Source organism: Lytechinus pictus, chromosome 2, assembly GCF_037042905.1.
Source record: "Lytechinus pictus isolate F3 Inbred chromosome 2, Lp3.0, whole genome shotgun sequence".
NCBI lineage: Eukaryota > Metazoa > Echinodermata > Echinoidea > Temnopleuroida > Toxopneustidae > Lytechinus > Lytechinus pictus.
In genome coordinates, this window is record NC_087246.1 from 47,927,369 (window position 1) to 47,944,873 (window position 17,505).

General features: G+C 35.7%; 1 protein-coding gene across 3 annotated transcripts; it reads right to left on the reverse strand.

Annotated features, from left to right (window-relative positions):
* Positions 1-3,632: 3,632 nt before the first annotated feature.
* Positions 3,633-16,090, reverse strand: LOC129254126 (nuclear factor of activated T-cells 5-like). 3 transcript variants are annotated; one of them, XM_064094982.1, is made up of 11 exons: positions 15,535-15,762; positions 13,545-13,580; positions 12,814-13,249; positions 12,384-12,576; positions 11,644-12,010; positions 11,271-11,467; positions 10,956-11,094; positions 7,156-7,200; positions 6,457-6,720; positions 6,033-6,299; positions 3,633-5,233 (listed from the first exon to the last, which is right to left on the reverse strand). In XM_064094982.1, exons 1-11 carry the CDS (start codon positions 15,638-15,640, stop codon positions 5,208-5,210), a joined length of 2,076 nt encoding a protein of 691 aa, XP_063951052.1. In that variant the 5' UTR covers positions 15,641-15,762; the 3' UTR covers positions 3,633-5,207. The 3 variants fall into 3 exon arrangements, with proteins under 3 accessions (XP_063951052.1, XP_054748554.2, XP_054748555.1); XM_054892579.2 differs by having other exon boundaries at positions 7,156-7,203; XM_054892580.2 differs by lacking the exon at positions 6,033-6,299 and having other exon boundaries at positions 7,156-7,203; positions 15,535-16,090.
* Positions 16,091-17,505: the final 1,415 nt, after the last annotated feature.

Consider the following 17,505-nt stretch of genomic DNA (forward strand, 5'->3'; position numbering starts at 1 on the left):
AACTCCAAAATGAGAGATTTTTTTTTGTTCGTCGGTCTTCTTTGAGGATATGGAGGTTTCAATTTTTACGGGGTGTGCTAGCACCCCCCCCCCCCCCCCGATACCCGCCTGGTTATCATTAGTCTGCTGTGCAAACCCTTCACTCGAGTTAAGGGTCTGAATGTGCAGCCTACTTATCACTCATGCCTTGTGTACTGAAGGCGAATTGAAACAGCAAGTTTTGTATGTGCTAGTCTTTGCGTGGAGACACACTTGCTGATCAAAGTTTCAATCAGGGTCTGTGCCTGCAGACTAGGTTATCATGTACATAGCTCTATGCATCAAAAGTCAAGCTTTAGTTTAGAGGGTTTGAAATTTTATAAAGTTCCTAAATATCTAATAAACACATCTGTTAACAGAATTTGAAAATGTATCATGGCCTGTTCGAGTATCTTGTAAAACAAATAATTAATTTCGTGAACTGGGGCAGGTAGGGGGGCAAAGAACCAGAAATTTGTTAGACATACATACATAAAATGTCCAGAAATAAACAAGACATTGCGATAATGCTTGATGTAATTTTCACCTTTTTTTGGCGGGGAGTGTCATTAATCTTTGTCAACTCAGAGTGCCACTCGACTATTCTTGTTGGATATTCAATAGCCTCAGATTCCAATTTTGTATTGCGCCATCTACCGTTTGAATCATTCGCAGCTCAAAACAAATTGAAATTAATAACATCCTTTTGCAAACCATTTCCGTAAGACCGTTATATTTTGATATAACTAAGTTTTATTCCAAAAAAGAGCTAAATCCACAAATATCATTATTTTGATAAATCAAGTCTTTTATTAATTACAACTTTTCTTTATCCACTGTCATTTCTCTTTGGTACATATGAAAGGAGTAGGCCTATCGCATAATAGACCAATCAAATCATGTTTTTAATCTAGCGCCCTAAACTAGCATGGCGATTTCAATTTTAAAGATATCTTTATTAAATTAATTGCCATTGATTTAGGTCAGTTTGATATAAAACCTTTGTCAAATTTTTATTTGTCATGTTTGTGTACTTGTGACATAACATGTTTACTGATATTGCGGAAAAGGTACATTCATACCTTTTCTGATGTTTAATTGCTAAAATTTGCACAAAAAAGGGAACAATTTCTTATAATGACAGTGATTTAAAATAGAGAGAGAGCTTAATCCAAAAATATTCATACAAAATAATGATAATAAAAATCCATATCAAAATTTGCACGGATGTCTGATGATGTAGAATGGTAGTAGCAACGTGTGCTTAAAAATCTGAATGGGTGACTTTATAGTCACTGCAGTGGTTAAAATAATCATAGTAATGTGGATTTAGCTCTCATTCTACTGCATCTTTTTTTAAACTCCTTTTGATATAAAACTTAAATCTGTGATCATCCTTAATTTGTCAACGTTTTTCATGTGATTCGGCACATTTGATTCCAACGTTGACTTTAATGAAAGGTCATGTCCACCCGGGAAATGTTTTATTTGAATCAATAGGAATAAAGAAATCATACAAGCATAACACTGACGATTTCATCAAAATCATAGGTAAAATAAAAGTTATGACGTTTGTAAAGTTCGCTTATTTTTTCCACAAAACAGTAAGGCCTATTATGCATAACTCGGTGACATGCAAATGAGAGAGTCGATGATGTCCCCCACTATTTCTGTTGGCTTTCATTCGTTTTGAATATACGATGTTTCAATTATTTTTAACAGATTTGACAATAAAGACCAACTTGACTGAACCATGGAGCTATTAAACACAGATAGCTTCATGACTGAACCATAAAGTGATTCCACACTTTTCAGGGAGGGATAAAACTTTGTTTCACAGAACAATGAGGAGAAATTTAGAATATTTCATAGTTGATAATAATAACATACAAAAGTATGCAATTTTCCGTGTTTTGTTTGAGTTTTCTCTTTCTATTCAAATCATTTTTTGGGGGGTGGACTTGTCTTTTAGTAAACTTTAGTTTAAATGAATTTGGTCAAACCAATGAAGTGGATTTAGCCGCTCTTTATGTTGGCTTCACAATAATAATTGTGAAGCGGTTTGAACAGTCGTAGATTGATAAAGCGCTATATAAATGCCAATTATTATTATTATCATTATTGGCTTATACCCCTATTATCATGAAAAAATTGGGATTTAACATCATGTGGATGAGAAACGGTCGTGTGGTACGGGACTCGGAAAATATTTCAAAATAAATTGGAATAAGAATTTTTTTACAGACTCGTAACTGACCACAAACGAGGTTTCGTCTTTTTGATGAAATCAATTTGTGCATTTTTTTTTCAAATTATAAGGCAGTGTATACTAGGATATGATGCACGAATAATTCAAGCAACCAGTGGAGTAATGAGCCAAAAACTTTGAAGGGGTGAGATATGGCGTATCGGGCAAAAAATGTTGACGTTCTTATTACAAACATCAAATTTTGTGATAGATTTTGACATAATATTCAGAAAATGATTTCATATTTCTACCTTTCCTCTTTCCTTTTTATTTCTCTTTTTTTTTCTTGGTCGTGTAAAATTTTGGGGGGACAAGCGCCCCCCTTCCTGCACGTCACTGCTAGCAACTTGGTCTTAATTTCATAGTTAATAGTTTGTCGTGGAATATTGGAAATTGAATACAGATGTCATAAGAATTTCAGTACATACGGCTTTGAGATTAGTATATTTGGCCATGCGTTTGCTTTTCTACTGTACTTCTTTAGAAATCGGAAGCTACACGAATTAATTTGCATTTCGTCGTCACTCCGTCTCTTATAACTACGGTACTTGATGAAAACCATTTCTCATATTCACCTCTACCACTCAAGTCCACTATCACTCATCCTTTTTACCAACACCGTTTTCGTACTGATCTTTCCCACAATTACCATGTACCTTCACCACCATTACCTTTTTCAATCGCATCACTTCCCTTTTCTTCATCATCACTATCCTCATGTTGGAGAGATTTAGATTAAAATCATGCCAAACACTCTCACCCTCGGTATTTTCCGTCTTTCACCTACTTCACACCTTGATAAGAACCACCTTTTATTGCCATCGAGCAGTCATTGAACATACATCACTCTCAAAACTGTTTCATGGTCATGGGATACTGGCCATACCAGAATTGCCAATTATTTAAGTCAAGACCCTTCAACAAATTAATTATTGCACTGAAAATGTTATCAAAATTCGACAAATTCGTTACATTTCAAACTTATGCTTTCAGAAAACGGGTATATGAACACACTGGTTCCATCTTTTGCGTACCCGCCAGGTTGTGCAGATAACTGTTTTGAGAAACGCAACTTGAAAATATCGAAATTCTCTTTTCACGACACTCGATTTTGATGAAATTGCAGGTTAAACCCTCCTCTTTTTATTCAAATTTGCTCATTGGGATGGACTCGACTTCTAAAATATATCCATGATCACACTGGAACCATAGATGTCTCCATCTTGCACCAGCTGCTCGAGCACATTCATACGTGGATTTCATTTTCGGAACTAGCATGTCAAACAAATGTCACATCAACATTTCACTACTCTTGATCAATATCACATTCATAAATACGACCAACATAAAAAAGGATAGGCAAATCTAGTTTTCTTTATTTTATTTTTTATCACGCCTTTTTTTTTTTACAGTAGAGCGCTTACTAAGACACTCACGTTTCGGATTTTTTCTCAACACAGTTGCAAAAACATGTGTTTTCTTTGCTTTAGTAATGAACAATAAAATAAATATAGGGCATCACATGGAAAACATATGATTCTATCCCACCAGTACAGTTTTAAACTGGATAATGCTGGCATTGACATGGGCATTAATAATCTGATAACAAATGAATCCTGTTTTGGCACCACAAAATTCAGCATTCCTGCTAGCATCACTCAACGTAATATGGACGGATGAGTACCTATTTGTCTTATTCCTAACAAAATCTTTTTTTTTATAGCCCCCCAACATAGACTTGGAAGAGATTTGCATTGACCCCCCCCCCCCCAGAAAAAAAAAGGGAACCATTTTTATGTCACGTATCATGCCAGTGCTGGCACAATTCATATACCCTACCCTAAGTTTTCTGCTATAAAGAGGACTTCAAATGGGATATATCCTGTCCAAGTTCCCAGATACACAACCAGATCAGTTTGGCTACCCCATATGGCAAGTGTTGTGACTTCTTCACTTACAATTTGCATGAGTTGTAGTAATTACATAAGGCAACATGCTAACATCGTCTGGATTTCCCCTCACTATTCCTAAAAAAAAATCAACCAAACCATTACAAGGATTCCCTGGTAATATGTTGGTCAATTATTGCTTGAATAATTGATTCAGGACCTTTCCTACCGGATTCGATGGAAATAAAAAAGCCAAAATAATTTTTGAAATTTCCTTAGCAAATACAGGCACCTTCAAATATCCAAACAATGTTAGTACATACCTTCATAACAATCGTACATAAAAAAAAATACACCCCACATTTGAGGCACAACAGTACTGTTCGTTTTGAACACAAATTATAAATACAAAGCTATAAAGGTGACTTCCATTTCCTTCCTTAGACTTGGAAAAACAAACTTTTTTTTTAAAATCCTGTTTGTGAATGAGTTTTCTCCAATACAAAAATAGAGGTCTCAGTAGCAGATGAATATAAAGCAAAATCAACCTAAGGGCAAAAGCCGAATAATGAACACATTTGGCCCATGAATAATCTGTATAGAAATAATAAATATAGCTGTACAATATATCTGTATAGATTACATATTAACATATTTACAGTAAATTACAAGTTCTATCTACAACATGTACAGGCATTTTAAATGCACAAACCTTTCCTCTGGAGGAACTTATTACCACCCCCCCCCCCCCCCCCCATTCACAAAACCTCTTCTCGATCAGCATATGACAGCAAAGTGCAGCATTAGCAATGGATCAAAACATACAGTTGCGGTTTACTCAAATCAGCACATAAGTACACCTACCCCCAGAACATCCCTTCCTGTCCCCCCCCCCTTCCCGTCTAAGCCTAGTATGAATGCTTTCAAAATCCCTAACAGCATGCCTAATTGATCCTTCCCCAGTAGCATATGTCGTCAAAGAATTCTCAATTTGTAGCTGGATGTTTTTTTTTTGTTCTACCATCTTCAGGTTGAAGTCTAAGCAGCTTACCTTAGTTATTATTCAGAACATCAAGAACTGTGAATAAAAGGGAGACAATAAAAGAAAACACAATTAGCATCACGATTTGTACTGAACAATAAGCATAATTATTCCAGGAAATAACAAAAAATATAACATCAATATTCCCTTGGAGTCTAATAAAACTGTATGATGCAAAATGGCACATGTACTGTCATTTCATCAAATGTCTACTTATAAAAATAAAAGGGGAAGGGATAAGTTAATCACATTTCATGACAGATTTTAAAACTAAAGGACCGTCTGCATTACCATCAGCAAACCCTTATTGGAAAAAACACAGAATTAATGGAGGCAAACACAATCATGCAAATAAATAAAATGAACTCGCAACTCGAAATCGAAGCAATGCAATCCTGTTTCATTTCAGAAGTTTAAAACACCCCAAAAATCAAGGATGTGCATGCATTTGGATTGCATTGCTTGGTTTCTACGATCAACAAATTCTAATATATCATATATTACAATGAACCCTCAAATCCAGCAAAGCACTTGCTTACCCAAAAAAAATATATATCATTTTCCAAGCACCAATGATGAAAATGATATTCAATAATACATCTTACTCTGTTTTTACAAGGAATTTTTTTTATTTTGCAAAAAATTTTGAATGGCTTTTGGGCAGTTTCATAAGGATTCAGTGTAACATATAGGCACATTGTTAGCAAAGAAGAGCAAAATATTGTTCTTCCTACTATGATAAATGAAAGATGATATGGAGAGATAAAGGTGTGTCATTATTATCCCAGTATCATCTTGTATTGATATACACTCTTATTCAAAATATATACCGTACCATCTTCTAGTTCAAGCACTTGTGGATCTGTTATGCATGGAAGGTCAGAATTTGTAAGGATGTCTGCTATTTCTGAAGGAACATTGGAAAGATCGAGCTGTGTGTTCATTAGGATTTGAGATTCACCAGTCTTTGGCTCAACTACTGCTGGTACTTCAGCCGATACTTTAGCTGGAACTTGGACCATGTTATTAAGTACACCCATGTCCTGTCTTGCTTGGGGTTGTTCAATGATCATTTCTGCCAACACGTTCTCGAACAGCATGTCTAAAGAATGCATGTACAGGCATAAAAAGAAGGTTAATACTATGAAAGATGACAAGTGGGGGAAGGTGGAAGAAGCTTAGAGTTACTGCTACACCTGACCTGCTGCCTGTCAAAAGAAAGATTAAGATTAGATAGATAAGGGGGACGATTAATTTACCTTGGCCCTGTGTCGTCTGCATCAAGAGATTGTTGTACATATCCTTGTTCTGCAGGTAGGCAGTGGCTAGCATCTGCAGGGTAAGGGCAAATTCCTCCTCGTTGGGTTGAGGGCTGGGTGTAGGAGGAGCTCGAAGTATCACAGGTGACTCCACCTTGACAGGACCAGGCGAGACTGTGTTTGTGACTTGCATGGGCGTTTCAACTGGTGATGTTGGCGTTGGCGGCAAGACGATAGTTGATGGGGCAACTCCAAGCCCAACAGCTGATTTGGGAAATCAGAGTGAGAAACTTAATTACAATCTAAATTAAAGAGAATGTAAATCACTTTGAGCACTGAAATGAATCATTCACAGGATTTTTTTTAAACAATTTTTTTCATTTCTCCAAGAATAAAGTGTATTTCTGGACAGTTAATCACAAAGACCAAGTAAACATACGTGCTGCAAGAGACTTCTGATAACAAATGCAATATTTTATTGAACAGTGCTATATAATGTACCAGAAATATGTGTGTTTTGCTAAATTAAGGAAACTAAAACACAATGAAGGGATTATGTGATTCAGGCAATGCTATATATGTATTGAGGTATATTATCAATCCCCACACACGTCAGAGCAAGCAATTATAACTATATTCAACACATGCAGTAATATTTTTTTTATAATAATGGTTTGCTAAACATCTTATTGACCTTACCTGGCTTTTTGACCCCGAAACCATTAGGTGTTTGATTAACCACATCATCTGTTATAAGAAACAAATAATTTGAAATCATGTTAATAAATATGCTAAAATCGCCTTGCGGATTGAAGAGAGGAGTCGTAGTCAAGTCACAGGAGTAATCATAAATGGACCCAAAGCTCTTACGAAGTCCTCAAAGATATGAAAAAACATATTTGAAACCAGGCATGCCTTTTAGTTGTTCAATGGCTAGCGCAGGAGGTGTTGCTTCTTAACTACCTTATAATACATATTACAGTTACTAATTTTAACTACTGTCTTTGCTTCGACAAGTAAACCATCAGATTCTCTCAAGTTATGACATTTTTCATCCTCAATCTATACCAAATTAAAAATCATTAACTTTGCTGATTTTGTCTCATTCTCTGCTTAAAACAGGACAAAATAACAGGTGGAATAATCTTGCAAGAGATCTCCTAGTATTTTCTTTTCACTCAATATCATCCTCAAAAGATGTACAATTAGCACAACAGATTGAATTTGGTCAGAAAATGAGGGTCACTTGATGAAACAAAGATAACAAGTATAATCTACATTCCTACAAAACAAGGAAGCATCACCAACTGCAAATATTTTAAGTTCATTCAACTCACTCTGAATAACATTAGTCTAGGCAAAATAATGGTCAAATTTCACTTGCCAGACTCTGAAATTAATATAATTTAGTAAGTGCTTTGGTTGTTTTCCACTAATTTTTTTTTAAGTTTGAGGAAGGGAAAGTCATTAACATTAAGTCAACTTCCTCTGTTTAATTAAGAAATTATTCAAAAGCAACATTTATGACTACTCCTTTCCGTCCTAAAGAAAGTCTGAAAGAATCCGATGACTAAAGTAGCTGACCTTCGGAGGGGGACAGAACCTGTAATGTAAAAAAAAGGCCTTTTTGCCCGCAGAAATAAAGGGTTTCAAAGGTGGGAGGGGAAAATGAGACAAGAAAAAACAAAGAAAGGGAGGGGAAGACTTTAAAAAGAAAAGAGCAAATGAGGAGTCGCAACAACCAGTACCTGTCAAACAAAACAAAACTCTACTGTACACACAATTCAAAAATATAATAAAAATAAATAAACAAGATCACACCCATTTTTTTCCAACTTTGCCGTCAACAAATTTTTTGAATAAGTGTCCAAAAATCATGCAATCGTTTTTCCTTAGTGATTTTAGATCAAGAATTCTATTCTACTATTAGGTAGATGATGAAAATTCTTATGAAGTTTCAAAAATTTTCATTTGATTTTTTTTCTTTGGGGGTTTCCTCTGACAAATTCAACTTATCAATTGATATTCTTTTCCTTGTTGTCATGTACCATAAAACTTCAGCAAGTAGGAGGTGCCATTATCAACCTCTTGATTTGAACATGATTTTGAACGCTTGCCTCGAATAATGGAGAAAAGCGTTTCAACCAAAGAGTAAAATGATAGAAACTGTACTACAAGCATCAGTATTTTTTATTGTGGTACATTACAAACCAAGGTAAAGATGTTTTGTAGAATGATTAAAATGCTGTACTGTACTGTCTGCCGAGCCTTGCGAAACTGCTGAGGGCCCAGAAGCACGTTAACAGGATAGCCTGTTAACGCCTCAGCTGGAGTGCTACAAGAGCACTGAACAATTCGTGCATTATCCAAAAGGCACTGAGGGGGAAAAGCAAAGTTCATGTGATGAATACGCAACCCAACCCCACTGCTAACTAACTAAACCCAACCCACAGGGCAATATCACAGGGATGGGGACAAAGATTATTTTAATGCAGGCCAAGTCTTTTGTACATCACATTAAGAATTTGTCTAAACTCTGTAGTCCTTCTGGGGATTAAAACACAAAGTACTGCCTCCATCACCCTTGTGGGTTAGGCATCAAATACTTGCAACAATAAGGTTTCCAACTGTGTTCATTAGTGACTAGCTGTACTTTCATAGAGCAATAAAAACAAGCTAGATATTTCAATTCTTCAAATATTCTTAACACTTAAAATATTTTAACATAATAGCCTTTCTGTACAATATCAAATGATTCTTGTCAAATTTTCAGATTTGTTTTTTCTTTTCTTTTTTTTTCATTTTGCTTTTGTTTGATGTGTGTACAGACCTGTCTTGCAACTAAATCCCACCTAATCTAAATCATACACAAAAGAAAATGCATTCAATAAAATTCACTTTGAGACTTCAATCTAATTACAAAGTGGGTTCTCCAGCCACTTCCAAAAAACCTTTCGCTTTGTTATGTTTTTTTTAAGTGAAAATAATGAAAGACAATTTATTCTGTAAAAATCCAGTGTTGTACAAATCTGATATTTTTTACAATTTCAGGAGGGGGCAATGAAGCATCGACAATTTATCAATTTCACCTCTCTCTTACTTTCATAACAAGAGAGGGGACAAGTTTATAAATTACAAACCCCAAAATTTTGACCTGGAATGATAAAATATTTACTGAATGCATTCTCAATACAAAAATTAATGAACACTTCATTACATGAAATGATAGAAAAATGCTGCAAATGCTCTGGAAAATTGTTGAAAAACAGATTTGTAATCATATTTCTAGCATCTTCTGTTTGGAAATGGATATATTGTAAACTTCCTCAATTTGATACATAAAATCTATGCATGTGATATATATATATAGCTCAGCAGGCATATATTTTGAAGAAAAATTTGAGCATGAGCCACATTGCAAATTTAGGTTTGGAGAAATAAGATCCTCACTGGTGCAATTGACAATGAGTACATGATTTCTCTTTTAGCCGAATTAGATCTGCAGCATCAATCTTTCAATATATGGGTCGCACATCATGGATTTGCAGGCAAGACACCCGTGTGAAAGATTAGAATAGCATCTGCGTTCCTTTTCAATGAGCACAATGTCTAATGCATATGGCTCTTTCAACATTTTATATAAAATGAAAAGATTGAAACAATTTCATAACTTATCAAGAAGAAACAGGTGCAATTTGTTCCCGAAACGGGTGATTTTCCACAATATGAATAATTGGAACATTTTTAATTCCCGACTGTCCATTCTAATTTTCAAACGCGTGCCCACAATTCTTAATATCTTAATTTTGTCCAGGAAAAAGATGGGCTGATTTACAGAATTCTTACGTTATCTATTCAATAATGAATGCCATCAAGAGAAATGCATTCCAGAATGCAGAGTAGAAAATTGACGTAACAAAATAAAAATCTGGTCATAAAATCATGACAATATGCAAAATTTATTCCTTTTGCAAATGGGAATTTCCAAAAGCTGCACACATTTACCCCTGGCATCCCTAGGGGAGCAAAGTCGCAATGATATGTGTAATGATGCAATATTACAAGGCAAAGATCTTCTTCACATCCCATTTCGTTACTGGACAAAACTAGTGAATATAAAACCACCACCAACCTGCAAATCCAAGAAATTCTTGTCAGTTGAAACAATGTGTCTCTCACTACTTCTTTTTGGCTAATTTAGGTAAATGTTGAAAAATCAATCTGAATAATCGCAACACCAAACTGATGTATTTGGTCGCTAAGCAATTTAAAAAAAAAAATCCAATATCAAGAAACTTTTCAAATGGCACAGACACACCTTCTAAATGCTGAACTGTCGAAAGTCTGAGAAAAAAAAAAGTTCTAGTGCAATAGCAGGATGTAATTCATTGGCAAGAGACACATTGGTCATTACCATGCACATTTTAATGAGCTGACAAGAATGACCTGTACGACCAAAATCTCTCCTGGTCAAGGGAAGTTGAAATGGTGTCTCTTACCAATCTTTGGCTGATACACAATAGGATGGGCATCTAGATCGCTGCATTGGTTTGGTTTGCCCGTTACAACAAGGTACACGATCACCGACTTCCTCAAGTTCTGGTTTGGGTATGGAGGGATCTTGCACACAATGTGGTTCTGAAATCAATAAACAAAATGATTCAACACAAAATTCTTTTACAATTATCCAATGAACTTCAAATCAAGATACACAACAATGAGCTTTATGTAAATTATTATACACAATTTAGAAATCGAGCACAAAGCTCTCTTATTCAGGAATCATTAGGAAGGGGGCAATAAATCCCACTTACATTCTGAAATAAGGCCTTGTCAATGTCACAATCTCCTTCCCAAGTCACTTTGCCAAAGTCATCTAGTTGTCTGAGCTTGACTTCTGTGTTGGCCTTTGATGTGAAGTTCTTTCCGATGATGAACAGTTCTTCCCCACCGGTCACTGAAACCCGACTCAAACTCTTCTTCAATATCTCTGGATGCCCAAGTGGTTGCGCTGTAACAAAACAATATATATCGACATGAGAAATTGCCACACAGTCATAGCTTAAAAGAAATCATTTTATGATACTTAAATATGACATAAACCCTATGAAAAGACATAGCATGAATAAAACTTATTTTCATTAACATGAAGACACATTGCAATAGAAAATTCTAGCTTAAACTTACTGCAGGTTATTGATCTTGAGACAGTCTGCAGAATGCTGAAGGTACCATCAGAAGCAGGCACGATTACTCTGAAAGCTAACCGGACACAGGTGCTCTTCCTCTTTGACCTTATGGGCCCTATCCTCTGCTCAACATCAGCATTCCGGAGCTTAAGGATGCCAATGCAGTCAACGCTGATCTCCATCTTGCCATCAACAGGTTCCCACGGAACCTCGAGAACCGTAGTTCCTTCCACATCCTTTTCCTCTGAAGGGGTCGTGTTACGTCCAGTTACCTTGCAAGCCTGATAGTAACCATGAGGACGAACTTTCCCTTGGTCAGTGACGACAAAGACTTGAAGTAAAACTTGTTGGTTGATTCCAAGAAGCTGCAAATTAAAAAAAAAATTTTTTTAACAAAATGGTGCATAGTGAGGTTTTACCTTATCTGCTTTGAAATATGTGAAACCTAGAAAACATCCCATACATCCCACTCACGAGGTTCCTAATCAATATAAATCAATCTCCCCATTATTCTCTTGAATGACAAAGTAGTAGAACATGTACATTCCTTGACACTGTTTTGACAATTATTCAGTGGGGACCATATGCTACCATTATAATGTTTTGAGTTACACTTGGTGATAGTCAATGCTAATAACAATTCATGAATTAAAGTTTACAAGAAAGAAGAACAAGTTTCAAAACTGAACTGTAGGTCTACTTAAGAATTACATAACACAAGGGGTCGGTTTTGCTTACTTTAAGTTTGGGAAAGGTTTCACCACTGTCATCTTTGACACTTCCTCTGCTTCCTTCAGTCCTATACCTTGCTCTATGATGCTTCTCTGGCTGAACAGTGATCTGAATCTCTCCTCCATTGAGTTTATCTGGCAGTGCCTGGATCAAACTAGGAAATTTGCGTGTCTTCTTCCTGGGGGTAATTCCGCATGAGCTACAAATAAAAAGAAATAGTTACCAAAATCAGACACTAATAGAATTTTACTGAGTTAAGAAGTGCACCTTGTTGAAGTCTGTCGTCAACTCTGCTCCTGGTATACACACTGCAAGAGATGAGGAAAGTGATTAACATAAGAAGTATATATGATATTAGTTCACACAGCATGAAAGGGGCATTCATGCTGCATGTGTATAACACGACCATTAACAAACATATGTGGGGTGGCTGTACCTTAAAGATGTCGCTGAACGTTTCCTAAGGGGCTTGGATGCCTCTGATAGGGTCTCAACTCCTTGTTGGCTGGGCTGTATGAGCTTGTGAAGCGCAGCAGAAAGGTCATTGGGTGCAGTAGAGGAAGGCAGGCCTACCATGGGACTTCTTGGTGATAGTTCCAGGATTGGTTCATTTATGACTGGGCCCTTGCCCGCACATTCAAATGACTGCTCCCACTGACTGAAACAGGTGTCCTCATCCAGGAATGAAGATAATAGGGAGTTATCATCAGCAGATAATCCTTCATCATGGCTAGATCCAGTACTTGAGGGTGTTGATGCTTCTCCCCAATCACTTTTGGCAGACATGGGGGATGATAAATCTGAGTTTGTGTCATACCCATCATCCACCCCACTTACCTCACCAGCTACTACAAGGTCTGCACTTTCAGAATCTGGATATTGTAAAATGTAATAATGTATAGCCTATTAGCCTTTTGAAAATTTGGTCCTAGAATGTCGGTCACCTGCATGTTAGTGAAAATATTGCCAGTAACATACATGTACAGCCTACAAGAATAGTTTAAAAGAGAATCTGAATCATTACATCCTGTAATGAAAGCATAAATTCTTAAAGCCATACTCATTGATATTTGAAGAATAACTTTTTTTTTCTTTTATTAGAAATAAGAAAAAAATTTATCTACTACAAGAATGAAATTGTGAGCTTGACAGGAAAACATATCTTACCATTATTCAGCATCACATCTTGCATCAAGTTAGAACCTGAAATAGAGACAGGAGAAAAAAAAATGGCATCAATTCACATTTCAAGAAGTTTCATTGCACTTTTGCAAACTTAAAATCCTCTGGTAAAACTTTGCAAGATCTATATCCACAGGTAAAATACTTCTTCAGGGTAAGCCCTACTAGTACCCCCCCCCCCCCCTGCAGGAAGAATTGCTCTTCACAGTATCTAAAGTAGTAAGGTACATGCTCCAATTTAGATCCATCAAACTCTGAATATCAAACATCTGATTAATCTCATTTTCAGTGTATTAAAAATACCCCACTCTTCAATCTATTTTTGAGGTTATACAGATATTACTACCAGGTGAAGATTCAATGAACAAAATTTTTATTTTCAATTCTTAAAATCTAAACATATAGACCTTATAGATCTACATGTTACAGATCTGTACATGTAGCTTATACCATGCAAGGAAATATTTAAAGGGGGAGTGAACTGTATGTGGTCTCTCATTGACTGTGTTATAAATACGTACATGTTATGTTCAAATATACGTTTACAGATATCTACTAATACTACAGAGAATAAATTGACCTATAATTGTATTTGTAAGAGAAACTAAAAAGTTTTGAGAGGAAAAGTTGGATTTTTCACACAAAATTACATTTTTTTTCTTCAGATTTGACAAGGGGCAACTTGACTAAACCATATACTCTTAAAATAAGGCTAATTCCACATTTTCAGGATTTTTTTTTTCCCCCGGGACAATTTGAGAAAATGAGAATATTTCATATAGATCTTATGTAAAAATAAAAAATAGTGAGTGGATGCCATCAGTCCATTAGCATACCTACCATAACTGTTTTGTGAAATTTATCAAAACTTCAAAATGTCATAACTTTCTTATTTTACATCCAATATAAATGAAAATTTCAGTGTTATGTTTGTTGGATTTTCCTTTCTATTCAAACCAACTTTATGTTGAGGTGGACATGAAAATATTTCTTAATACAAAAAGGTAACTGGTATGAAAAAAAGTCAACTCCAAACAAGGGCAAGTTTTTGACAAAAAATACAAATAAAAGGACATTTCAACTAAAATGCATCAGCACAGCACATCCAATGTTAGTAAACCTTAATCTGTCATAGAGGTCTGTAATCTATATTCATATTTCATTGACCAGGAGTGTGAAGTGAGTGCCAGTGTGCCCAAGCCTAAAAAGTTTACAATTACACATGTACTGAAAACGGATCTAAAACGGTACATTATTTTCAATTAGGCCTATATTAAATAGATGTGGTAATGGAAAAGATATTTCGCTTTCAAACAGCTTTATAATTTTATAAATACCCACGAGCTCAAGGGAATCATGCGCATGCAAGACTTATACTAGTTGTCAGACGTTCAGAATCAGATGAAAACCCCCTCCTCAAAAATGGAAACATCCTGAGCCCGAGTATGCAGGATTGCAGGTATGAGACCCGACAAATACGGCAATTTTTTTCTTAAAATCTAGATCTATGACTATGACTACGACTGGGGGCAACTCTTATTTTTAACATGCTAGATGGTAACATGGTTAATTTATTTCCCAAAATGTCAGAAGAGTTGTGCCTGGTCTTTGTCAATGCACAAGCAGAAACAAATGTCGTATGTACTATTGTCTATTGAGCGACAGCTGATGATAGAAAGGCGGACAAGACGCGCGCGCGCTCCTCGAACTACCAACGACCAAAATTTGCATAAAATAGTCACGTGACAGACGCTAAACGAAATAATTTTTCACGGTCGCCATCTTGAATTGCGCATTTCCGCACCCACAAAGCACACATTTTTCCAGATAAAGTAACGAATATCTCACAAAACTTCACACCACTACAACAATTAAACTAACAAAATTAAAATCGTATCACACACATGACACATGTACATGAAATAATATTCCAAATGACTTGTTTCTGACAAAAATAAGGAGATTTCGTACACACCTTTCATGAAATCAGAATGAGTCGCTGAAAACAGGTTTTCTGTCAAAATGTTTCCCTGGAGGGTGAAGAAATTAGAACCCCCAAATGACTGAGAGTCCATAGACATATTCGGTGATGGTTTTATCAGTGGATATGGAATATAAAATCAAATAATTCGGAGAAATCTTAATATCAGGATTTCAGTTCAACAAGCGTAGTTCCGTCAGCAACGAGAGACAGAGCACGACTGACGGGAAAATGTGGTTCCGCCCGATATATAGAAAGCTCGCATGGATCGCCATGACATCATAGACAGCGAATCTCATTGGTCAAAGATGATGTAATTGGTGAGCGTTGCTGTCATTGGCTCCCTATCAATTAGTCCATGACCAATCACCGAGCTCCATTTAGGGGTATTACAGGGGCTCGGCTTTTACGTCATGGTACCTGGACACGAACGAGGTAGCGTGCTTTTGGTTAGGTTTTGCAGAAAAACCATAGAGTTGGATAATCCATCTCTATGAGAGAAACCAATCGGAGACTGCACATGCCGCTGGCAAGGCATGTAACGGGCTGTGGGGATGGGCACCGCTAGCGCCGCGTGGCGGGTGCGGTTTACATTTTGTCAAAAGAAATATCCTTGCGCTGTAAAGACAGCAAAATGCATGCATCCAAATTCCCCAAATTCCATATTTTCCTCCCGGATTTTCCTATGAACGAATTATAGTGGGATCAAAGAGATATCTCTATGAGGTATACTAGTAGTCTTCACAGGCAAAATATTGATTATTAAACGTTTCAAATCGATAGAGAAGTTGGAGTTTGGGAGTGTAATTTATCAGAGTTCTTAAATTTTCATGAATGAAAAAAAAATTTAACGAAAATAATCATCAACATGCCAATGTCAAAAGTGATTGAAGATTGAAGAGCAAAATGAATGGTCGGGCGAGGACCCCCCCCCCCCCCCCGTCTTCCCCTATTATTGTTATTTTTTATGAGGGCTTTTCAAAGTGGATTGTCAATTAAGTAATTATTCAGGCAAAAGAATGAATCAAAATCTCTTTATGAGAAAAATTTGTTCATCGGTTTTCCGACATTATTTTGTTTATGACGGCCCCTATGGGCCTATATAGCTCCCCCATGAATTGCCTGTCCAGCTATATTATATATGCAGTTGTCGTGTCAGAAGTATATCATGACTTCTCGAAATATCAGGTTTAACAATATTATTGTTTGTTCAGTGTTATGTTCTACATTATAATAACAATGATATGCCTAATTAGCAGAAATTACACTATCATAGCTTCAATTACAGATTCATACAATTTGCAAGTAGTTATATACCTAATCAACTCAGTAGTAAACAAAATTAAGCATATATTATTACAATGAATAGGCTTACAAACAACAATATGCTAAAGTTATTAACATTATTTTGAGCAAGGATTAACTCCTTTCTTTTCAAATATAATAAATTATTTTATTAGCTTGACAGTCATTGGTCTTCGTGTTTGTTCGTTATAGGAAATGTGAATGTCAAAAATTCATTTCTATCTTATTAAAATATTCTTGGTAACAAGTTACGCTTTGATTTGAATAAATTTATTATGACAAATTTCAAGTTATTCATCATTTAAAGTGTATATATAGGGTACTGACTGCTTGCTGGTTTTTTTTTTTTTTTACAATTTATGCCTATTTCTTCACCCAACTTTTTTTTTCTGTTTTTATTATAACAAATTGAAATAAATCACACAATTTACAAATGATTATTGGGTGAATGCAAATCACATAAACACAAGTTAGTTACACAAAAAAGACAAAATAACAACCATAATAATAATAAAAAAACATACCCATTTATCCTCCCCCACCCCCAAAAAAGGAATGTGGCAAAGTGATGACTTATCTAAACAAAGATAGGTGATTTGGTAAATAAAGTAGACAAAACAAAATATACAAGCTATGATAATAAAATGGTTTCCCAACAAC